We start from the raw sequence: 26,032 nt of genomic DNA on the forward strand, positions 1-26,032 counted from the left end.
TAGGTTAAGAGAGGGAATTATGCTTTGGCAGATGGTCTGCAAATTGGATCAGCATGGAAAGTAAATTCTGCACAGACTTGTTCATTGGGAGTTCACACCCACCTCTTTCTTCTCTCCCAGATGCACACCTCATTCCCTTTCCTGGTACAAGCTTAGTATCCATGGGAACTGGGGGCCAGAACAGGTGTGATGGAGGGAAGATCAGTAATTACAATCTTTGTCACCAAATCTCTGAAGAGTTCTTCTTTCTGTCCATAGGTCTAATAGATGCTAAGCAAAATTAATTTGCTTTCAGGTAAATTCATGTAAGCAGCACTGCTGATAAACAGCATCATCCAGGTTCAACAATAGACAGTGAACTTCTAATCAACATTGCATCATAAAACAATGTCTACCTTCAGTCTGTCTGCTGCATATTACTAACTTTGGCTGGTGTACACCGGTAACCATACACTGAGATTACAGTAGAGTAATATGTTTTCTTTTTTTTATTGAAAATTTTTATAAACTTTTTACAATAAAATACCCCCCTCCCACCCCATAACCCTCCCCCCTCCTTCCCAGAGCTGAATACAGGGTTAAAGAAACAAAAAAAAACATACAAATTAAATGAACATCAATCCACTATACATACATCCCCCAAAAAATTTAAAGTACTTTAACTCCAATACATAGAAACTACAAATCCAACTATACCCAGTTTAAACTATAAATTATTCAAAAGCTAAATAATACTTCCTAATCCCATATTTATTCTGTACAAAATTTACCCATCTTTTCCACACCGAAAGTAATATGTTTTCTTTATGGAGCTGCAATTGATGCAGAATACAATTACTTGTTTGCTGAGTAGGGGATCAGTTATAGAGATGTTACTGCTGTGTTCAAGCAACTGTATTAGTGGCCAATTAATTCCCAAACTAGGTTCAAAGTTCTTCTTTGGGCTTATAAAGTATAAACCATCTCAGAGTAGGCGATCTTCCAGACTGTTTTGTCCATTACAGAACTGGATGATCTCTAAGCTCATGAGAAGAGGTCTTATTGTGTGCTGCGATTGGCAATGTTCTCGTACGGTTACTGATAGGGGACATCTCTATGATGTTATCTGCTGTCTGGAATGCTCTTTCCCCTGAAATTCATGAGAACTTAGTATATAGGTCATCCTTGACTTATGACACAATTGAGCCAAAAATTTCTGTTGCTGAGACATTTGTTAAGTGAATTTTGCCCCATTTTACGACCTTCCTTGCCACAGTTAAGTGAATCACTGCAGTTGATAAGTTAGCGACACAGTTGTTGAGTGAATCTAACTTTCCCATTGACTTTGCTCTTCAGAAGTTTGCAAAAGTTCGCAAAATGACCCCAGGACACTGCAACCGTCATAAATATGAACCAGTCGCTAAGTGTCTGAATTTTGATCACTTGACCATGGGAATGCTGCAATGGTCATAAGTGTGAAATACTGTCATAAGTTATTTTTTCAGTGCCATTGTAACTTTGAATGGTCACTAAATGAACTATTGTAAGTCGAGGACTACCTCTAATGCCTTTCAGATATTTACTGAAGATTTACCTTTCCACTCAGGCCTTCCTTGTGGGAATGCTATGGATGAATGTTCCTTCTTTTCTATTCATTTTTTAAGTACAGTACTGCAATATTGTTGCCTTAACAATTTTTTATATTTGAAGGTCACTCTAAATGATTACATAAGCAGCAGCATAAAATGAAATTGTTCCTTGTCCGTAAAGTATCTGTGCAGGTGGCACAACATCAGAAATATTAATTTATTCCTTCACACCCTGCAAAGAAGAGTATGCAACTACAAACTATAACAATTGTTGTCAGTTCACAGAACAGATTTACAAATGTGTTCCGGGTGAATTAAGAAGATACCTGGGGCATCCAAGGAGGAAGCAAGCACTTCATTAATCCCACTGCAAAAGTGGATATCCATACCCATAATGTTAGGTGTAGCCTGGCTTTCTTTCCCCATTGATGTCTCTCGGATTTTCATATATCAGTAAGCTGTTGGCATCCATATTTTAGCTCTTTGTCTCTAGGAAGGACATACAGACTAAGGAGAAGCAGATTAAATCACACCATCTGTCTTTCAGATAATATTTCTCTCAATTCAGTGTGGTTGCACAGTAACTCAATGAAATGGAAAATGCCATGAGTCATCACAGAATTTGTTGACTGTTTCTTCATCCTTGGCATTTATGATTTTTTTTAAGGAGAAGGGTGTGGTAGTAGACACACCTAAACTGATTTCCCTTTCTAACAAAAAATATTAAACAATGGTGCTACTGCACCATAGCAAATGACTTCAATAGCACTTAGATTTATATACTATTCCATAGTGCTCTACAGCACTCTTTGAGCAGTTTACAAATGTCAGCATATTGTCCTAATTTTAGTAACTTCAGAAGAATGGAAGGCTGAGTTAAACTTGAGCCGGTCAGGATTAAACTCCTGGCAGTGGGCAGAGTCAGCCTGTCAGTCTCCCTTATGTTTTCAAGGGAAACATAAAGCCTATGCATTTCTATTAATGAAAACCAGCTAGGAAAATCACTACCAACAGAATTCCTAATTAATAAATTATACAGCTCCTTCACATTTTTGCAATGAAGTGGGATATTCATAACCAGGGCTAAAGTTTTTCTTTGAACTCTACTTTCCTTCTCTTTCCAAGAGAAAGATAATGTGAAGATATATACCAAAAGATTTGATTTATTAAATCACTTCAAGTAGACTTGTGCTTATCCACTTTCCTAGCCAACCACAATTCCAGAAAAGTGACTAACAAGGTGTTTTTGCTCTGTTACTCTTTCTTCATTATTAGCATGTAGATACAGGCTTGTAACTTGCCTAAGAGCCAAGAGCAACTAGAATTCCATGCAGGTGAGCAAGCAAGCTGTCAAATATTTTATAGACTGCCCTATCCCTCCTTTGCAATTACTAGCATGAAATTTTAAATTCCTAGCTTCTGAACTAATAATAATAAACAAGCTCAGAAGAGTAAATTTTTGTAGTCTTATTTATATATCCTGTATTCACATTGTTTTATCCATAGTTTATCAATCAAGCCACAAATGATTATCTTAATATGTCATATAAACCTCATGTCATATAAACTTCATTAAATGGTTTTCATACCACTGCACTGCCTTCACATAATACAGTAAATTGGAAAAAGTGATTTGCCATGTTGAGTGATTTAAGTGATATTTCTGTTAATCTGTTCAAAAAATCTTGCTTATCTAGTTATTTTAGCCCAGGGTATTGTGCAAGTCCAGTTTCTGCTGGCAATTCAGATATAGAATGAATTCGGTAAACCAAAATTAATCACAGAATACAACTAACAAATATAATCATTATCTTGCACTGATCACATATGTTTTGGTGATGAATTCAATTAATGTAGTTAATTCACTAGATCATCTTTAAGCAAACCATATTTAGGAATCATGTATGAAGATAGCCATGACCTGTTATAAATTTGTCCACATATTAAATCCATGATTTTGGCAGCAGGAATGAAAGTTGTGATTTGATTAAAGGAGTAGCCAACATGCATCTCATATTCTTAAAGTTAAGAGGGTACTGATTTACAATAGAGTAGTAGACCATTCATCTGTGTAGCATAGCATTCTCTGCAATGTTTGCAAAAGTTCCCCAGGTTTATGGTCAGGGGTCTTTTTCAGCCCTAGATGACAGGAACTTGACTGGTGACATTCTATCATCAGTATGTATGCTTTACTGAACTATAGCTCAGTAGGCTATAATGCCGGTGAATGCCTATTGAGCATTCAGAAATAAACAAACATCCCATTTTCCAATCTGCTTTTTCATATTAAGTGAGCACCTTCACTCTATACATTCAGCAAAGTGCAAAACAGGTATTTGGGCTGAGGATTTCTGAACATCAAAAAATTTTCTCAACAAGTCTTCACAAGAGCAAGAGAATGAAAGCAAAATTATTTCTATCAAGGTTGTGCAAAACCTTTGAAAAGAACGCTTTACAAATTTTATTGAGCCAATGCATACTTTAGGCATGTCCTGTGGAAGGTTCCCATTTGACACACACACAGAGAGACACAGACTGGTTTGGATATATCAGAGACACCACTTCCAATGGACTGGAATTGGTTCACTTGTTTTAGGTTTCACCAATTTGATTTGAACATCATTCTTCTTCCAAAGACAAATTACGTTTTTCAACTAATGAAATAGAACAATCAATACATTCTAAACAAGAGGAAACAATTGATACTAATACTATTAAATGAAGGTTCAGAGCATAAATCCATACATTTACAATTTTGTGAAATTCATTCATAGAAATGAATGAATTTCAATGGAGATTCTATGTCAATGGAGATTCTCAGTCATCCAGGTCATGGTTGTTCCAAAGGTGCTTTTTCAAAAGGCAACTGGATTTTGTTTCTTCACTTGAAGATGTTTCATTTCTCATCTAAGAAGCTTCTTCAGTTGAACTAAAAAAGCTTCTTGGATCTTCAACCAAGATATCTTGGTCTTCAAGCAAAAAAACAAGTCCATTGCCTTTTGAAAAAGCACCTTTGGTATAACCCAAGATTTATTAAACTATGCTCAGTTGTAAAATAATGGTTTGACTTGTATATAATTTTAAAGGCCTGTAGTTGTCTCATCCCCTAAAAGATTTGGGGATATCCCCTCACCAATCCAAACTGTAGTTTTAATATAGCAGAAGAATAAAAATACATGACTATATTCAATTGCATGTAGTAATGTATTAACATTTCATTTCAATTCCAGATATATTAATTTTAATATTTGACCTCAGTTTACCCACCATTTTTGGAATCAAGTTCTTGGCATATCTTCAGAGACAAGTGGCTCTTAGCAAAGAATAAAATAATGTCTATGTTGTGATCTCAAACCAAACACATAGCAATATAGCTTAGCATGACACCAGTATTCAGATGACATCAAATTTCTTTGCTAGAAGAATCCAGCTGATTATGAACAGAAGCAAGGCACCACATTAGATTAATCTTATTCATTTTACTTTATTTCAAGTCTATCCTGTGATCTGAAATAATCTAATGAGGCCATGACCATAAACATATATATATTGGCATTTAAACAAAGCCTACCTTGCAATGAATAATGACGATCATCAATCTCGGTAGATAATTGTTCTTCAGATACCAATGAAGTTTTAAGAGGCTCCATGCTTTTATGGCCAAGCAGTTACTGTAAGCTCATTTCAGTGGCCAAACTGGAAGACAGAAACCTAAAAGAGAAACCAATATTAACAACAGTCAACATGACTAGATTTCTCTTGTAAAACTGATGCTTTCTGAAAAAGCCTCTGGCCTTTGAAAAAGGCAACTCACTTGCTTCTGTCTGCTAAGAACAATGTTTGCTTAAATTATCTGGATCTGGAACTACTCCTTTCTGAATCATAAATTTATCAGTTAACTTTCTAGGCTGTACTCCTATTGGCTCACCTCCATTTTTGCAAAGGTCACAGCCAAAAACCGGAGATATATTTCTTGAAAAAATCCAAAAAACATGAAGTATAGATTGGAAAGAGTGAAAAGTCAGACTGACAGTTTCCTGAGGTACTTTCAGTTATTGGATCCAAGCTACTTTGAGAGAAGTTTCTTTTATTTCACCCTTATTTCACCCTTTTGCAAGATGGGATCCTTTTCTTTGCTCAGCAATTACTACAGCAGGCTGGATACAAAAGTAGCTAACCAACAAAAGATTAAAAGGTAGCTATGAAAGTAAAGTTGCCTGACATAAGAACAGCCTTTCTTGTCCTATCTGTATCTTAGCTACCACAGTGTACCCATGCACATTCCTTTTGCAAGGGAGTTCATGTTTCAGCCCTGAATTTGGTAACTTGCCTAACATTTGAATGCTAACACTTTTTAATTAAAAAAAAAACATTTTGAGCTGCTATAGACATTGCAAACTCATCTAAATGAAAGCAAAGTTCATGAACTTCCAATAGATCTCTGCTATCAGTTAGTGAAAGCTCTAAAAAAGAATCAAACTAAATCTAAAAATCTAAACCAAAAAAAGAAACAAACAAAAATCTGGGAGCAAGTATAGGAGCCAAACAAATCTGTCCTTCACTCACCACAAAAATGGCAATAAATTTACATTATTTCCTACTGAGGTGTAATAGATGTTCAGTCCATACAATTTTGTTTTGGATCAAAATTCCTCAGTCCTGAGAAAAAACACTTCTTCGTGCTATTTGTTTAAAACGTTAAAAACAAATCTCTCTAACACCTCACCTCATGATCTAATGGAAAAACAGAAAGGCAAGATGAATACATGGAGGGTAGATCTGTCAGCAGTAATTTGGTGCATCAGAAGTGAAGTCTCTGGGATTCAGTTCACTCATAATAGTAAGCCAGAATAGGGGTTTGTTTGGTTTATGGCTTAAAGTGTTATGCAAAGCCAGCCAATTATGGTTTATTTTTGTGCTATGAAAAGACAGAACTTAATACAATGTGCAAACTTAACCTAAATCTAGTCTACGCTTTGTTCCAAAACTAAACACTGGGAGGAAACTGATAAATCTGGTGAAAAAATTGTTCATAATTATTTTTTTGTGATAGAATGGAAAGACTCCATAATGAAACAACTTGCAACACAATAACTTGGGATTGTCCCTTTTGAAGAAGCAGAACACGGAAGTTTGTTTGTTGGGCTGGATTAAATTGGATTGGATTGGATTCAACAGGAGGCCAGTTCTCCATCCTCTAAATTACATTGTTTTACCTTATGTTTGTTTTAATGTTATTGAAAGGCAGTAATTTCCACACAGTTAGGCATGTTCCATTTGATTCTCCAGAGAGTATTTATTTATGATCTCGCCAAGAATTCTGAATCATTTTATATCCTTATATGGTCAGAGCTTTTTAATATAAGCAAATGAATACTTCCAGCAATACACTGTTAATTTATAACAGAGGTCAGATGAGAGAAAACTCCCTTGGAAAATATATAAGATTAGTACAGGCTTTGTGTAATTAGATTTCAGTTTCCTTTTTAAGTACTGAACAGAAAGTTTGATTTTTTAACATACTGGAGGAATCAGGGACATAAAATTCCTGCAAGCACTTCTTAGGCCCAAATAAATTTTCTTATTCCACTCCTAAAACTGATCTATGTATGCAGCAAAGGCAGTTTTCTTGGGTTTTCTGGACTGTACCACTGTTCTCCAAAGCACCTGAAGGTAGGACAACAAGCAATGGATGCAAACTAATCAAGGAAAAATTCCTGACAGTTGGAACAATTAATCAGTGGAACGACTTGCCTCTAGAGGTTGTGGGTGCTCCAACATTGGAAGTTATTAAGAAGAGATTGGACAACCATTTGTCTGAAATGGAATAGGGTTTCCTGTCTGAGCAGGGGGTTGGACTAGAAGACCTCCAAGGTCCCTTCCAACTCTGTTATTCTGTTATTATGTCCCTGAAGAAGGGAGAACTGAGCATCTGAATGCTGAACCACTCACATACCAAAAGAGATTATTACAAAATCCTGCTTCTTAACACAATAATTGTCTACACTTTTAATAAAAATGAGTTATTTTAATGAAAATACATTTAAATTCTTCATTGCATATTAGCTACATAATAGTAGAGTTCAGGGAAAACAGCACCATGTGATTCTGATAGTTGTATGTTGAAATTTATAATAATAATAATAATAATAATAATAATAATAATAATAATAATAATAATAATAAAGTTGGAAGGGACCTTGGAGGTCATCTAGTCCAACCCCCTGCTCAGGCAGGAAACCCTATACCATTTCGGACAAATGGCTGTCCAGTCCCTTCTTAAAAACTTCCAGTGTTGGAGTATTCACCGCTTCTGAAGGCAGGTTGTTCCACTGATTAATTGTTCTGTCAGGAAGTTTCTCCTTAGTTCTAGGTTGCTTCTCTCTTGATTAGTTTCCATCCATTGCTTCTTGTCCTGCCTTGAGGCGCTTTGGAGAATAGCTTGACTCCCTCTTCTTTGTGGCAGCCCCTGAGATATTGGAACACTGCTATCATGTCCCCCCTCGATCTTGATTTCATGGATACTAAAACAAAATCACATGGTAAAGCCTAACTCTCCCCCTTAACAGAGATTATCCCAGAGAAGGAAAAATAAGTTTAGAAATCAAACATCAAAAGAGCAAGATGTTGATTCCCAAAAAGTGAGAGAGCCACATATTATATTATGTTTGGCTTGGAAGCCTGCCACCATTATATAAATAGAGCCACAGCTGAAATCTCATAGAGGAAAAAGAAAAGGCCCAACTTAGCTTGTCCTGAAAATAACACATTGAAAGGTTTTCAAAGCAGAAAGTGAAAAATAGTAGTAATAATATTGTGGTTATGGTTTGTTTCTCTGTCCTTCCATTCCAAACTGTTTTAAGTGATACATAAGGAAAAAATGACAATACTTCAAAAACAATATCGATACAAAGGGCACCAATTAACATTCCCCCCAACCCCCAACCAAGGCTGCTGAGTCTTGGTGGGGGGGGGGGGAGAATAGAAGCTTTACATATCTTAAAAATCCTTCACAGTGTAATGCCTGGAATATGCACAGACATGGTAAGTAAACAGATTAGATTCTCTAACTAAAGTCATCATGGACATGAAGGCTGTAACTCAGTGGCATTCCACCTTGTTTGAGTCTCTAAATCAGGGGTAGTCAACCTTTTTATACCTACCGCCCACTTTTGTATCTCTGTTAGTAGTAAAATTTTCTAATCGCCCACCAGTTCCACAGTAATGGTGATTTATAAAGTAGGGAAGTAACTTTACTTTATAAAATTTATAAAGCAGAGTTACAGCAAGTTAAAGCATATAATAATAATTACTTATCAAATACTTTATGTCGGACTTTTGCTAAGTTTGGCAGAATAAATCTTTATAAAACAACTTACTGTAGTTAAATCTATCTTTTTATTTATACTTTGCATACATAGAAGCATGAAGTCTGATGAAATTACATTTAATTAATTAAATTATTAATGCGATCCCTGAGGCTGATGCTGCGAAACTAAATACTGGATATCTGGCTCAATTTTTGTAAGGAACAAACAAAGATCTCCTCTTTCGGAAATATTCAGGCGGTTTCTTTCTTTGGTCATAATATGATTAACAGCACTAAAGCCTGATTCCACAAGATATGAGGTAGGGAAAAGTATCAATAAACTGAATATCATTTTCCACATATTTGGATATAAGACAGGCATTTTTTTTACTTTGCCAAAGGTTTTCATATCGAATTTATGTTTACTTTCTTCATCATATCTAATTTCTAACAGTTCTTCTTGGCAAGTTGTATCAGCTTCTTCAATATTTGCGGTAAAAGGATTTTTCATCCAATCATACACCTTCAATTTCAAAATATCTTCAAATCGTTTTTCCATGTCCAATTTAAGTTCATTGAGGTGGCCACTGAATCTGTCAATATCCTCTGGAGTTACATCATCTTTTATAGATGATAATTCAAGAAACTGATGAAATTCTCTCTTCAATAGATTATAATGAAGTAGTTCAAGTTTGTCAATAAATAATGACACAATACTTTGGCAGCCTATAAGAGTTTTATTAGCTCCTTGAAGCTGCAAATTGACATCATGAAATCTCTTGAAAATATCTGGCAAATAAAAGGCATCATTCTTTACTGTTTTTAACTGTTGACACAGATTATTACTTGCAAAAAATTGTATTATTACAATTATTTGTAATAATATTACAATATTACAATTGTATTATTATTATTACTTTCAAAAAATTGTATGACACTATCATATAATGCTACAAAACGAGCCAAAGATGTACCTTTTAACAGCCACCGAACTTCTGTGTGCAAAAGTAACGTAATAAAATCTTCATTATTGTCTTGGCAAAGCTGTCGAAACATTGTATCATTTTTTGCATTGGATTTGATCTTGTTTATGGCTCGAATTATTATAGTTAATGATGAATGGAAACTTGTACTTAGATGTTTTCCTACAAGATGTTGTCTGCACCACACAATGAATACATAAAACATTTGGCACTTCTTCCTTCAAATAAACAACAAATCCACGATATCAACCTACCATTGATGGTGCTCCATCAGTACCGCGTGCAACAATATTATTCAAATGAATATTATTTTTTGTAAAGTATGATTTCACAGTATTAAATATAGATAATCCTCTTGTATCTGTAATGAGATTTATTGTGGATAGAATTTCTTCTCGTAATGTATTGTTTTCATCAAAATAACGTACATATGCCATCAATAAAGCATTATTATCTGCAATGGTAGACTCGTCCAATTGCATGGAAAATGAAGAGTTTTGGAGAATACTTATCAGTTTTTTTTCAACATTAACTGCCATTTCTTCAATTTGTTGCTTTACTGTGCTATCGCTTAGGGGCAATGTTTTTAAAATTTCAGGTATATCCTGATGCATTATTGTTGAGATAAATTCTTTTATAGAGGGTATTATTACAGTTTCTCCAATATTATAGCTTTTACCACTTTTTGCAATTAATTGTGAAATGCGATAAGTGGCAATTAATCCATCTTCGTTCGCTGCAGGTTGTTTCTTAAATGATGCAACGATTGTTGAATGATTTTGAAATTTTTTATATATTTCCTGAAAATATTCAATGGGCTTGTCCTTATCATTTGGATGCTTTGTAGAAAGATGTTCTTGCAATCGACTTGGCTTCATTGCCTCATTGGATAATGTTTTATGACACAATAAACACATTGGATGTTGTTTATTTACAACAGATTCTATGAAACCCATCTTTAGATACTCTGGCAAATAGTCACGAGTGTATTTCTTTTTTTGAGACATGGACTCACAATATTTTGTTTAAAGCTGTAGGCACGTGCTCACTCTCACAAATCTAACTGTGTACTGACCAGTGCGACCGCAAACAAAAGAGCCTGCACCGTGCATCGTCATCTGTGCTTGCCTCTCGCGCATCGTGGATTGGGTTTGGGGGGGATGCCGGCTACCAGCTCTGCTTGTCTGTTACAGCTGGGTGGTGTGGGGGGAGATGTGCGAGCTATTATGAGACAAGGCTGTTTTGTTTGCGGTCGCACTATAGCGCCATTTAGTTTCACTTACGTAACATGAACTAAACTTATGCGTGGGCGATACAAATAGTATATTTTCAGAAATTTAAATTGTCACAGGGAATTTTATGAAAACCTAATGAAAATGTTTTTAAATAATGCTATGAAATTTTTTTTTAAAGTCAATTAAATTAAAAAAAAGGAAAGTGTTTCAGTATCGGACAAAACCCCTACCGCCCACCATGAAAGCTGGAACGCCCACTAGTGGGCAGTAGGGACCAGGTTGACTACCACTGCTCTAAATGCTAGTAGGCATTTTCAGATCTCAGCTGGAAGCCCTGAAAGGATTATCAATCCATTCATACTAATTTAGATGAATCAGGGGAAGTTTGAATCCATTAATGTGTTTTCTTCTTTCTTCCAATTAAGTACAGGTAATCCTTGACTTACAACCACAATTGAGCCCAAAATTTCTGCTGCTAAGTGAGACATTTGTTACATGATTTTTGACCATTTTACAATCTTTCTTGGCACTGTTGTTAAGTGAATCACTGCAGTTGTTAAGTTAGTAGCACAGCTGTTAAGTGAATCTGGCTTCCCCCTTTGACTTTGCTGGTCAGAAGGTCACAAGAGGTGACCCGAGTTCTCTGCAACCAGCATAAATATGAGTCAGTTGACAGATCTCTGAATTTTGATCACATGATCTTGGGGATGTCGCAATGGTCGTAAGTGTGAAAAAGAGTCATAAGCCTCTTTTTCAGTGCCGTTGTAACTTTGAACAGTCACTAAACAAACTGTTGTAAGCCAAGGACTACCTGCATTAATATTACAGGAAAAATAGAACAACACAGTTTTGAAAATAATATATTGGCAAATCTTCAAATCACCCAACACTTGAGGCAGGGCTTCTCTGACTGAATCAAACAAGTGTGTTTTCCAACTATGTGTTACATTCTGTGGAGGTTTATTGCACATCTATATACTATTTTAAAAAATCTTGTTTGTATGTAACCTTTAACCGGACAAAACAGTCCATCGCAGGGTAACAATTTTTGAACCAAAATACTCAAACTTACAGAATGTGTCCAAAATTTGGAACCATGACTCCTATGGAATGAAATTTGGTATATTTTATTAAAATGTTATAAAATTTTATGTGAGGCTCAAGCCCAGAGACAACACAGCAAAATCCAATCAAGTTCATTTGCTTACACCTATTGGACAGAATCTTGTCAAACTAAAGCTATAACTTTCTACTACATACATATATCCTGAGAGATTCTAAACCAGTGGTGGCAAACCTATGGCACGCATGCCAGAGGCGGCACTCAGAGCTCTCTCTGTGGATACGCGTGCCGTGCCCTGGAGATAGCAAGGGACTAACCCCCACCACTCTGGCCCTGCCCACCCAGTCTGCCATGACCACCGTGGCCACGCCCACCCGGCACCTGGTGATAAATAAATGGGTTTTGGGTTGCAGTTTGGGCACTGGGTCTCTAAAAGGTTCGCCATCACTGTTCTAGACTGTGGCTACGCTGAATCTCTTTCTCCCTCTCTCATCCAGCTCAGGACTACAGTCTTTTAATCTGAGGCTCTCTCTGGGATTGCTCTATGTTGCCAAAACTCGCTCCCACTGTTTCTCCAGGTTCATATTTTATCATATTTTATGACATAAGATAAAATGCCATAAAACATTTCCCGTGGTCAACTCCTGATTCTTGGCTGTGCTACATATGCAGTTCAAAATGGGCTGTTTTTAAGGAAGATAGATCTCTGAATATCTTCCTGAATTTTAAGAACTTTTCCAGTGAAGGCAATACATTAGAAGCCCTGCCACTGTTGAAGGCACTGAGGAATTTGGTAAAGAAATATCTCTGAAATGATGACCCAATGTATCACAGATTGTCTAATTCTCTACAAAAGTCCTTACAATTCCCATACTCTTATAAACATACAAATATAGAAAGCGAAATTGTAATATTGGATGCTTTGTTGCAGTACAACGTAGGACTTTTTAATATTTTACTTAGTTGCATGGTTTTAACTTATCAATGATGAATTTAAGACTAAAGGTATCTACTATTTCAAATGCTACTTCTAAAGCATAAATTGTATTTTCTTTATGGACCTGTTTATTACAGCAAACATCAATTTAGGAGATTGCTACTGTACAGTATACCTCTTGTGAAATGACAGAAAGCTACCTTTCAAATTCAGATTGACAGATATAATTGACCATAAAAGAGAGAATAAGCAAGGAAATACTATAAACTGCTGCCCAAGAAATATCATTTGAGTCATTTAAAAATGTTATCAAAGTGTCACCAACAAGCTTTCTCCAGAGCTGTCCTTAAAAATGTGTTTGGAAATTGAAACAGGTGCAAATTGTTATAAGCAAAAGCTTATAACCTGGTGTAACAGACAAGGTTCACCTGATGCCAGTCCAATTGCCTACTGGTCACAGTTTTAGGTGTTTAATATCTGAATATCATCTACTATGAACTTGCTCAGTTACATAGAACAGGAGGCTTTGGGGAAGACGTCCTACTGCCAGAAGTTCAGCTATCAAATATATTAGAAAGACTCTGTGGTTCCTATGTGGCTCTCAGGCAACTGAATGATCTCCCCAAGAAGACGTCTCCTTTTCTCCTAGAACTGAGGAAATCAGCTAAGAGACCTCATTTTGTTTAAGGGTTTTAAAGGTTTGTATCTTGCCTTTTTTCACATACAACTCAAGGCAGCAAACATACCAAATGTATATGATCTTTACAAGAAGAGATCTTCTATTATCCTAGAATTGAGGAAGTCAGCTAAGACCACATTTTTGTGTTTAAAGATTTTAAAGGTTTTTATCTTGCCTTTTTTCATTTACAACTCAACTCTTATATTCCCCCACAGCATCAACCCTAGGAGGTGGGTTGAAATGAGAGGGTGTGACTGGCCCAAAGTCACCCAGCCAGCTTCCATGCCAAAGGCAGGACTAGAACTCACAGTCTCCTGGTTTCTCTCGGTCAGCACCTTAATCACTGCACCATTAAAAGTCAGGCTTTTAATTATTTTGAATACTGATTTTAAATTTGGTTTGATTTTAATTGCATGAGTTTTATTATTTATGCTCTATATTTTTATTGCCATGAGATATTTTGAGTATTGGAATAAACAAAAAAATATATAGAAAATAAACAAATAAATCAAAATAATTATATTCAGTATGTTACAATAAGGATTCTTTCAAAAAATGCTGGTTTGGATTAAAATTAACTGTAGCCTAAAAGGTCTATAAAGAACTACAACTAAAGCTGGTAACAGACTGAATAAAGTAAAACACTGTGGCAGGGCAGTTCTCTGCCTTTTGTAAAGGTTAAACCCAAAGCAGAATAGGGCATATTGGTATGTGGTGGTGGCAGCTTGTTTGCTTGCTTGCTTATTTATTTGGGTTCCAATAAACTGCTATAAAAAGCTTCTTCACACCAAGTTATTAATGTATATGATTAATTCAGTCAAGGCAAAACAAGGGTTTTCCGTTCACTCTGCCTCCTATTAAAATTCTGTGCAGAGCTTTGCTTAAATGCTTGTGCATTGGCCATGCCTGATGCTCTTGGATGTATGATTACTTGAGTAATGAGTTTAAGCTGCCTTGGGGCCAAATCTAATAGAGATATTTCTGTGATATCTTGGGTCAGAATTAGTAGAGATATTCCTAATGAATTTGTTTTTAAATGTAGAGTATCTTGGGATCAACCCTCCTGGAGAAGTTCCTTAGGCTAGAATTGGTAGAGAAGTTCCTATGATAGTTCAAATCAATTTTGATAAAGCCCAGAACTGATTGATCAGCTCAAGATGTCAAATGTAGGAAATCCAGAGTAGTGTTTTGGAACATAGTGCTAATTGATACACACACACACACACACACACACAAACTCCAAAACAGGATCCACCATAGCTGTGTGAACAGAGAAGAAAGAAAATGCAGATATGTCACTGGCCCCAGGATAGGCATAACACAGATGGCTTCTACTTAACTCATAATTATTTTGTGCTCCTAAATCACGGATGTCAAATTGCCGGCCCACGGCCGGATGCATCATAGCAAAACTGCGCCCATCCCATTGCTGGCAATGGCAAAAAAGTCGCGATATGTCGCGACACGTCACATGATGTTGCGAGTTTGACACCCCTGTCCTAAATCAAGTGAAGCAACATGAGGGAGCCTTAGGTAGTTTTGGAGAGGAAGCTCCTGTGACGCTAATGCATATAGAGAAGAAGTTAAGTAAGGAATTAAGAAATTTTTCCTAGAAGTGGTACCAACACACAGGAGTCATACGGTATAATAATAGAGTGCATTCAACTCACTTTGCAACTGGAGGGTTGGGGGTTTTTTTATCCAATAAGGCTATAAAATACAGTTGACCTTCCAAATGAATTCAGAAAGTATAAAAATGAAAAGCAATTAAATATCATATTAATTTTTAACACTGATTTTAAAAACAAGGAGAAGAAACATTCAAGGGAAATATGAAAAATAGGATTCATTCAGGAGAACAGAGAGGAAAAACAGAGAGGTCTTGTTATTAAAACAACAGTAAAACAAAGCCAATAAAATGTGTTGGGGATGCACCATATAGCATAGATGACCTACTTCTTCTTTTTCCTTTGTATAACTCCTCTGGGTACCAACATTTCTGCAGTAGAAATGCTGAAACAAAAGTTCTTTGGGCTTCGTTTGCTCAAAAAGACAGCAAGCCAATGAGATATTGACAATTAAAAGACTACTAACTTGGTAAGCTGCTGAGAAACAAGGAAAAGCAGCCTTTTTAAAAAAGAAATGTACACATTACCTTTAAATTGAGAGTATTTCACACACATTGTTCACTTTGGCTGTTTCATTAGTGGAATTCTATCTTGAGAAAATCACAAGGAATATAATGAATGTGTAACATGCATTTGCAACTATTTTTTGTTTTCCTTCTGATTGCTGAAATGGGACATTGAATTTCAAACTGTAACTCTTCACAAGGACTTTTTCTCTTACACCCAGTAAGTCGCCATGGATCTTGTGGAAAGAGAAAGGAAGATATGGGAGTCTTTAATAAATCACTGTCATAGACTGATAATTTTCTGCTGGAAGTGGAAAATCTCAGGGTGATCAATGTACCAGTGAGAATTTAGATGCCCCATTCATACAGACTACATTTTAGCAAAATATGGTTTTTACAACTGATTTAAATTTTTCTGTTGATGGCTACCAAGAATGATTTCAAAAGAAAATAACATCATATATCATCATTTGCCATTCTCAAGTTCAAATACTGAAAGAGAATTAATGATAAACCTTACAAGATTTATCAGACTAGAAAGGTCAAAAAAAATTTCTTCAATTACGAGTTATGTATATGCTCCTTGGTTTGTAGGGGAAAAAAGTATATTTATGAACTGATACCAAGGAACATTGGGTCAGCTATAAAAATAAAATCTGAGAATCTCCATTCTAGGAGAAGGGCTGTACTTCAGTTATAGCATATATTCTATATGTAGAAGGTCCATTTCCTAATCCTTGGCACCTTCAGAGAGATTGGAATGGACTCTAATTTGGAATCTGAGAAGGGCAGGTATATCTGGTACCATTTAATTTTGTTAAACTGCAGTTCGTGTCATCCCAAATGAAAGACATTTGGAGTGTACCAACAATACTTCAGATCTGATTCTACAAAGATGCCTCTGTAAAGGAATAAGTGGATAACATAGGGGAATAAGAGAAAGCGATACGGCATAGGAAACAATCATACAAGAGAGGGAGAAGCCTCAAGGACTTAATGATCAGAGAAAGAAATTTAGGAAGGGTCTGTCCTAATTGATCAGATGGTTAACAGTAGCACTGGGAAGTTTGTATCTTCAGACTTACCAGATTGATGTCAGCCCTCCTGAGTAAACCACAGAGGAAATACATCTAGATAAACTAAATCTACTCTATTGTAAGCTTACATTAACTGTATCTTGAGTTTAAATGTGCAAACTTTCCATATAGATCAGATGGATCCTTCCTAAGTTTCTTTATTTGATTGTTAAGTCACAGAGACTCGTCTCTTATCTGACTGTTTCCTAAACAGCATCTTTTTCTTTGGCTTCCAAGGTCATCTAGACCTTCCATTACAGCTTCACAGTATCAGTGGATCTTTGTACCAATCTGGAACTTTTTAAAACAGCTGCCTCCCTTTCAAAGGCTCTTGCAGCAATGCAATGAGAAGCCATGCAATCACATAAAAAGTATGTGACTGCTTTAAAAGAATTTTAGAAAGCTGTTTGGACTCTTGATCCTCTGAAGCAGTTTTTCTAAATTATCACACAGCCCTTATAGATAATAGTGGCTAGCTGAAACAATGGATTGTCTCAGATATTGTCAACCAGACCCACATGTGAAGAGTTCAAATTAGCTACTTCATTGCTCAAAACCTATTTCACAGCAAGCTTCCCAGAAGCTTCAGTTGGTTCAAAATGCAGCAGCCTACTTGGCTTTGTGCAATCCTATATGTGCACATGTCATCATTTCTGCAGAACCTGCATTGGCTGCCAATTTGCTTCTGGGTTTAATTCAACATGCTGGTCATCACTTTTAAGGCCCTATATAGGTTGAAACCAGGTTATTTGAAGGACCATCTTTTCCCATTTGACCCTCCAGAGCAAGGAGGCGGGTATTGCTACGGTCCCCTCTCCTAAGGAGGTTTCATCTAGGGAGACCAAGAAGAAGGGCCTTCTCTGTAGTAGCTACCTCTCTGTGGAGCACCATCACTGAAGAGATAAGATTGGCCCCGAATCTTATTTTGCAAGGCTCTGAAGATCTGGTTTCGCCAATGGGGATGGGATGGAGATCTGGTTTCGCTTGGGACCCTAGAATGGGATGGAGCCATCAAATGGCTTATTTGATTGACTGATTGCTGTCATCAGGGGAGTGGGGATTATTGTTTATTGTTTTTATGTTGGGTTTTTGTTTTTGTAAGCAACCCGGAATTATTAAGTGAATTGAGCAGCCATATAAATTTTCTTATTTTATTTCTTTATTTTCTAAATAAAATCCTGAAAGGGCACCAAGTTATTTACTTCTGATGCAATTTGGTTACTCCTATACAATGAACAGAAATGAACTAAACTGGCAGGTGAAATTTAATGGAGCATAGGGCAAAATACTTAACTGCACATGAAGGTCCAATTTGTCCTCTGTGACAAATCTTGGTATTTTGGATATTGTACAACAATACCAACTGAAGCATATAAATTAATTTTAAGCTGAGAGGACCAAAGAGAATTAATCTTTTGTTTTAAAAATTAGTATCCCATAAATTTTCTACAATGTCACATCTAATGAAAACTTTTTTGAAGTGCTAGATAGATCTCTTGCCCTCTGCAGAATTCCATTGTTTTGCTTTTCTTTTTCTCTGGCATTATTGCCATCATTGCTAAGTATGCATCCTGATGATGAGTGGCATGCACAACTAATCTCATAACTCCACATCAATATTTTCAATAAGTTAAATGGCAGAAATCAATGGCTGAAGCTTTTCATGATGGCAAAATAATCTTGTTATTCACTGCAAAATTATGTTTAATGTCTTCCATGCCTATTGCACCAAAGTTTGTGGTCAAGTGGTACAACTTGTACAGCTGTTGTACAGTTGCTTGGGATAGTCACAGCTTCACATGCTATCCAAACTGAATGGAGAGGTAAGATATAGAAGTGGGAATAAGTGCAATCTGATCCTACAAATGCAGCCCGCTTGCATTTCCTATAGAACATAAAAGTTCTTCAAGATAAATACGGGATGGGTAAAAATTAGCTGTCCTCCATCCTAAGCAGATTAGCCCATATCATGTCACCATATTCTGGCTAATTACACTTTTAATAACAGTGCCAGTTACTCAGTTACCCAAGGATGGCTGGTATATCAGATGAAAAGGAAATCAAAATAGGCTATAGAAATTTAACTGCTAGGCTATCTTGATCATTCTTAGCTTCAGCCACAGAAAAGCATGTTGCACAAATGTACTGAGGTTTACAAAGTTTGATTATAGAGTACAGTTATATTTTGGTTAAAAGCTTAATGACGTACAGTTGACAGTCTTTTCATCTTCTATCTTTAATTGCACATCAATACGAAGGATTTTCCCACCACATAATTGCTTTGCCCAAAACACTTCCTCTGCTAAATTTCTGCATGTCAGGTTGCTCTTAAAGACACAGAAGCAGGGAATGTAAAAATGCAGACTTTGGCATTTAAATGTTACTCTCATAATTCAAATTAGAAAAGAGAATTTAGGATTTGCCTCAAAAAAAGCTAAATCATCATCTTTACAAAGGCCCTATTCTCCCCCAACTCCCCAGGTATACCTCTTTAGTTCAACACAAGTCTAGGTAAATAATCCAGTTCCAACATTCACCATTCAGGCAGAACATTTACACCTAAAATGTAAGGGTAAAAGGAGGTATATGCCAATTCAAGTAACTTTGTCAATCTTATGAATACAAAATCTGAGTAGGTCAGGCAAGGTGGTGGAGAATGAACATTAGCAAGCTTTGTCCCCTTCAACTTTGAAAGACAAAGCAACAGCTAGTGGAAAAAAAAAATTAAGATCATTAGCTCATCTTTTTCCAAGTGTTCTCTGTTTTTTGAATAGATGCACTATAGTTGCACTATGCTGTCATTTGAAAATCCATTCAAAATCCAATCCATAAACACGGTACAGCTTTTCAGATTATGGTTCCCAAGTCAGAAATGAGCTGTAGGTTTGGGTAAGTCCCACCCACTTCTACCGGTATGGTTTCACGTTACATATGTACTAAAGACAAATTGTGGAGAAAATCAATAGTATTGTTTCTACAATTCACAACCTACAATTACAAGTTCTGGTTTGAGGGCAACCCAAGTTAGCTCTAATTGTCATAAGTCCCAGTGTAGACTTAATGTAAGCAACAGATACAGGAGAATATGAAAAAAGGAGGAATATTCTAGTTCCTCAAAGTAATGAGAAGGAGGTGATACAAGAAATGATGAAACCACCTATTCACAAGGACTTTCAACCCTACAATTGCTATACTTCACAACGACCTTCTCTGAATAGTAGCTTTCAGTTCAGTTCCAACTCACATGGCCTTATAGTATAATTAGTTGTTTCATCGCTTGACATTTTAGCAACATCACAAGCAGGATGAGAATGCTTCACAGTATTAAGGCCCATTGATTTCAACAGATTTACTCCAAGTATGACTAAATAAAAGATTGCATCTACTTTCTTCAGTATTTTTGACCACAGCTCTAAATGGTAGGACAGACTCCTGTTTATGAGGGGGGAATAAGGTTGAAAGAGAGAAGCATTTATAGCACTCAGGGTATAGGTAAGTTTCAACTAGAAACAAACATGAATTACTACCTATAGTTTCACATGGTCCATCATTAACAATTGTTAACAAAAGTACTTACAAAGTACTTTCAAGATTTCTACTGAACCAGTTCTGGTATCTGATTTTAATGCTTGGAAAAAGTAATTTTAAGAAACACTGACACAACACAAGACAGTTTGACACTAATACCAATGACATAATAGGAGTTAATTCAAAGAAGCAGTTACTGACAGACAGTTCTGGCAAAACCATGTCAATGGGGTCATGAAGAATTGGAAGTAATGAACAACAAAATTAACTATTGATTTGTTCTGGGTTATTATCATCATATAATTTTATTTTTGTAAAATATCTTGATAGGGCATTTGTTGTAATTTGTAATCTGATTTGTAGTCACAGCTTCAGAGAAATAATAATAATAATAACGTTGGAAAGTCATCCAGTCCAACCCCCTGCTCAGGCAAGTAACTCTACACCATTTCGGACAAATGGCTGTCCAGTCTCTTCTTAAAAACTTCCAGTGTTAGAACATTCACCGCTTCTGGAGGCAGGTTGTTCCACTGGTTAATTGTTCTAACTGTCAGGAAGTTTCTCCTCATTTCCAGGTTGCTTCTCTCCTTGACTAGTTTCCATCTGTTGCTTCTTGTCCTGCCCTCAGGCGCCTTGGAGAATAGTTTGATTCCCTCTTCTTTGTGGCAACCCCTGAGATATTGGAATACTGCTATCATGTCCCCCCTAGTCCTTCTTTTCATTAGACTAGACATACCCAATTCCAGCAACCATTCCTTATATGTTTTAGCCTCCAATTCCCTAATCATCTTTGTTTGCCCTTCTCTGTATTCTTTCTAGAGTCTCAACATTTTTTTTACATCATGCTAACCAAAACTGGATGCAGTATTCCAAGTGTGGCCTTACCAAGGCATTGTATTCTTGGTTGACAAGTACTCCTTCCAGTCCTTGCCATAAAGTATCTTTGCACTACCATTGGCTATATTTCATTCACAGTAAATTCCATCTTAATCCAATTTGCATTATTTCCTCACAAAAATTAAATCTAATGCAACACTGTCTTAAACTATTAAAGGTCACCCATCCCATTCACTCAGAAGTTACGTTTCTTGAAATATTTGATGAAAAGATTGCCTCTTTTAGAATTCATCTGTAATCCACTTTTTGGTCCCCAAATATTTTACATGCTATACCATCTTTACTAATTTCTAATCTGCATAAATCTAAGCAATGTCACATTTCTTAAATTCCACCTTGCAGCAAGTAGTGAACTAATCTGTATCTGCCTTTAAGTCAAACTTTCATCTTCTGCCTACTTTGTATATATTTTTGCTATGAATATGCATATTTATTACATGCAGCTGATTTTATCTGAATTTTGTAAGCCAAGAAACAGTACCCTGCCTTGCATTATACAATAGATATCTATTAATAAACATTAATAAAATTAATTTCTGTGTTTTCATAAGATTTCTCTACTTTGATCATTTCAAAACAAAACAAATTAAGAATACTTTTTCATCTCCTCTACTACTGCCTCCACCTTGTAAAGCAGTAGAAACCTGGGCCCTCACACAGTCCCCTACTTCATAGCTAACTGTCCCTAACAACTATATGGGGTTTTTCCCAATCTCAAAATGTCACAGAATTCTTTGTTGTTTCTACCACAGTCCAAAACTACGTTGGTTTCTTTTAACTCAGAAGAATAGTAAAGAGCAAGCGTGCTCAGTAGAGTTGCCCGCGTTATCTGAGCAGAGAAGCGGGTTAAATAAAAGGTTGAAAAAAAGAGAGAGAAAGTGGAGTTAACACCTTCCGAGAGAACAAAGGCGGCTTCAGACAACAAAGGCCGCCAGGTAAAGCAACCAGCCAATAAAATGCAGGCGCGAGGAAATCGCCAGGCAAAGTGACGGTCAGGAAGGGAGGGAGGGAGGGAGAGAAAAGGGCTCAGCCTAAAAAAGGCGGGTCGCTCCTTGGACCCGATTCATGGCATCCCAAGTCCCAGCCAGGCGGAGGAAGGGAACGGAACTTTCCCAGAGAAAGGCACGCCGTGGGAGGAACCGATTTCTTCCTTGTCACTAGAGCAAATGGCTCCTTTCTTTTTCAACCTAATCTTTCCCGCCCAGGCATGTTTGGCTCCGCTCTCGGGAGTGTTTACAGCAGAGGCTCTTTTGCTACCCGGGGCGCGCGCGCCTGCGTGCACACACAAACACACCCCACAGATGGGAAAAGACTGGATGCTTTCTATCCACCTTCTCATTCAGGGATGCTTCAGCAAACTAACTACTAATAATCCGACTAGCAACAATCATAAAACCAGCAGCATCAAAAACAAATTCCCCTTTATTGCTCTTTCTTCGGTCAAACGGTTCTTTCTCCTCGCTCCAGAAACTTGGCGGGCGCGCAAGACCTCCCTGTTTCCCTAACTGCAAGCAATCTACGCGGGAAGAGCATTCCGCAGCTGCAACGGCGCTTCCTTGCCTCAGAAGCCCCCGAGGCTGCCGCTGGCGCAGCTACGGATGGGCATCCACGCGCGGGGCGGCGGCGGGGGCAGCTCTCCTTGACTCTCCCTGGAGAAAACACGGTGAGAAAGACTCACTTTTCAGCGCGCGCTGCGATCCAAGATCTGCAGGGGGCAGCCGCTCCAGATGAGCTGGGGAGGGGGGGGAAGGTGGATGATGGGTTGGAAGGGGAGGGAGCGAGGAAAAGACGGAGAGAGGAAAGGTCTCTGAGCGGCCCCGGTTGGATCTGTCTCCCTCCTCGCAGGACAGGACTCTTCGACGCTCTCGCCCTTCCCTCGGGAGCGCAAACTCCGCCCCAAAGCCGCCTTGCACGGTCGGACCTCTCAGGCTCCGGCGCTACCGCGACCTCTTCGGATGTCGGAAGCGGAGATTGCGCTCCCCGCCTCTCCCTCCCTCTCCTTGGCCGACGGCCCAGCAGGCCGCCCCTGGGAGAGGAGGAATAAGGAGGAGGATCTTTTCGCTCTCAGCCTAGCGCGAGTTCCTTTGCACCGCCCCCTTTGGCCAGGCAAACAAACAAACAGCACGTGGCTGGGAACGGGAAGGCTGGCCTGGGCAGACGCGAAGGGCACCTGCTGTGGCCGGAGGAGAAGAGGGGGCCGGGGACTGCTCGGTTCCCAGGCAAAGGGAAATTGAGTTATATGGGGCTAGTCAAGTTTACAGCAGACCGGGAAAGAAAATGGCGCGAGCGCTGAACTTTCCTCAAGACAGGCGCTGCGTGACGGGACTTGCCGGGCTGGAGTTTAAACCGGGTCATTCTGCTTCTCATCAAGTGGTAAACCCCGCAGGAATAATTTTTTGCAAACGAGGAGTTGTGATAATTACAGATGTAGAAATTGACTTGGGCTCGACCTACATCCTCAATTCACTTCGGAGAATTCATTCTGTTAGAGCTCATTCAGTCGAATAAGGGTGGTTCCGTTCAGTTGAGTTTAAAATCGTGTGAGTGTGCACAAATCCATATCTTTCCATGGACTCGGTTCCGAAGCGTCGTCCAAGCTTTGCTGAATGCTTTAAAAGCTGAGCAAATTAAGTTCACTCAGATAAATGCAGACAAAAGCAATAACTGCCGGAGACAACTGCCAACCAGCTAGAACTATAAACCACTTCCATTAAATTAATCCAGAATTCCCACCTTTTTTGATTAAGGTTTATTTTGAATTTTGAAAGCCAGTTATGGGCATGCTCACAAAATGGTTTCCTTGGGGTGTTGATCAGTCACAAAACGGTACAGTCTGTAACACTCCACCCATGTAAGAGCGCTGTTGATTTAGTGATAGGTTCGGAGTGTGTGTGTGTGTTTACATTTAGCATTTTCGGTTTTTTGTTTTGCTTTTTTTGCTTCATTTCAAGCAATCCCTTCCAGTTCTGGACTGTTGAGTATATGTTGAAATTGGAGTAAATGGGTTTTCTACACATTTCTCCTATTCAAGGGCTTGGCTTAGAAATACAAATTCAGTATTCCCTTGAAGCTGAAAAGAAAAAAAGTAATTAATTTTGATCAATCAGAGACATTCTTAGGACTGTAAAGTGAGAGATTTCAAATTATGGCAGTTCTGTGATTTTCTTAGAATAGTTGGTTGATTGCTTTATTTATTTATTTATGAGACTTATATACCGCTTTAAAATATTTATCTGCTCTTTTCACAATAATGGCAATAAAATGCAACATTTAAACAATATATTAAGAGATCATCATTTAAAAATGCAGAAAGCAAGGATAATTTAAATTAAGGGTTATATAAGAATATACTATGACTATTTTCCATGATAATTATCAGTCTCTGATTGTAATGTTTTCCTTTTTGTTTTAAGATTCAAGTAAAAACAGTGAGTGGCAAATTAGCTGGCATGCCAAGCCAAGCTTTGAACTCCTGAATTAAAGGCTGGTTGTAAATCTTTTCTTTTTTCTCTTCTTTTAGTATCTTTGAGTCTGTTGACTCCTGGAGACTGCCTGAATTAGTCTCTGCAGTTTATTTGAAACATTTTTGAATGTGGTTTGCCATTGCTTTCTTCCTGGAACCAAGACATAGTGACTGGCCCAAGATCACCCAGTTAATTTGGTGCCTATGGCTTATGGTCTCCCAGTTTGTAACCTGGTACCTTAATCACCATACCAGACTGGCTGTCATATTTAATAATAAATAGACTTCATTTCCAAGAATGGCACATAGACTCTGTAGGCATCCTTAGGAAATAAACATAATTGGCAGCGGCAGCCCAGCATTTTGTTAGTAATCTGTCAACCTGTCCAGAAAACAGAGACCACAGGATCAATGACTTGGAAAGGGCTCGAGTCCAAACTCTGACAGTGCTCGGAGCTGAACAGGAAATGAGGAACCTCCTCACTGGTTTGCTTATTAGTAAATGGATGCTTTGTGGTTGTCACATCTTTATTATAGGTTTTTTTTTTCCAGGAGTGTTTCCTAATGTGCCTATCAGTCACAAAATATTGCTTGCCTCTGTTCTAAATCAACCAAGCAGATGAGAAGGCACTTGGGGGACATCAGCATGCTGCCTTCTTAGTGAAGTTAGATGACTATGGTTTCTTACACATAAAGATAAGTCATTTCAGAGCATGGAATCATCATAGAGGAGGCCTGCTTTTAAATATCACAATTCTGACTTGTCTTCATGTGGGTTTTATTACATGCAGGCCATTAGTCAAGAGAATTCTAGACTATCAGCAATTCTGTCATCCACCTTGAATCTAAATATACACTGAACCAGTGTCAATGACATAACTTTGAGTCTGAAGGATCCAATATAAAAGTGGTGCTTATAGAACAATTGATCAGGATGGGAGTGGAGTGGAATGGAATGGAACCGAACGGAACAGAATAGAACTGAAGAAGATTCTTGGATAAGAAGTGAAACGCCTTCAAAGAAAAACAAAGCCCAGTTGCCTCTTGAAAAAGCACTTTTAGGACAATGGAATAGAATAAAAACTTCATTGTCATTTTAAATGTACACTAATCAGCATGCATTAAAATGAAATTTCATTGCATTCAGCTCTCAAAAAAAT

General features: G+C 37.5%; 1 protein-coding gene across 10 annotated transcripts in view; it reads right to left on the reverse strand.

Annotated features, from left to right (window-relative positions):
- SYNE2 (spectrin repeat containing nuclear envelope protein 2) overlaps positions 1-23,416 on the reverse strand; it is a 224,697-nt gene extending 201,281 nt beyond the window's left edge. For 2 of the 10 annotated variants that reach the window (XM_039319479.1, XM_039319477.1), the window contains exon 1: positions 1,895-2,313. In XM_039319479.1, the coding sequence (XP_039175413.1) occupies positions 1,895-2,015 (121 nt within the window). In that variant the 5' untranslated portion in view covers positions 2,016-2,313. Of the gene's footprint in view, positions 1-1,894; positions 2,316-5,139; positions 5,280-5,496; positions 5,660-22,969; positions 22,989-23,087 lie in introns of those variants that run through there. The other 8 variants (XM_039319478.1, XM_039319481.1, XM_039319483.1 and 5 more) reach the window with 7 other exon arrangements.
- Positions 23,417-26,032: the final 2,616 nt, after the last annotated feature.

This window comes from Crotalus tigris, unplaced genomic scaffold, assembly GCF_016545835.1.
Source record: "Crotalus tigris isolate CLP2741 ecotype Arizona unplaced genomic scaffold, ASM1654583v1 scf7180000023598.3388751, whole genome shotgun sequence".
Lineage (NCBI taxonomy): Eukaryota > Metazoa > Chordata > Lepidosauria > Squamata > Viperidae > Crotalus > Crotalus tigris.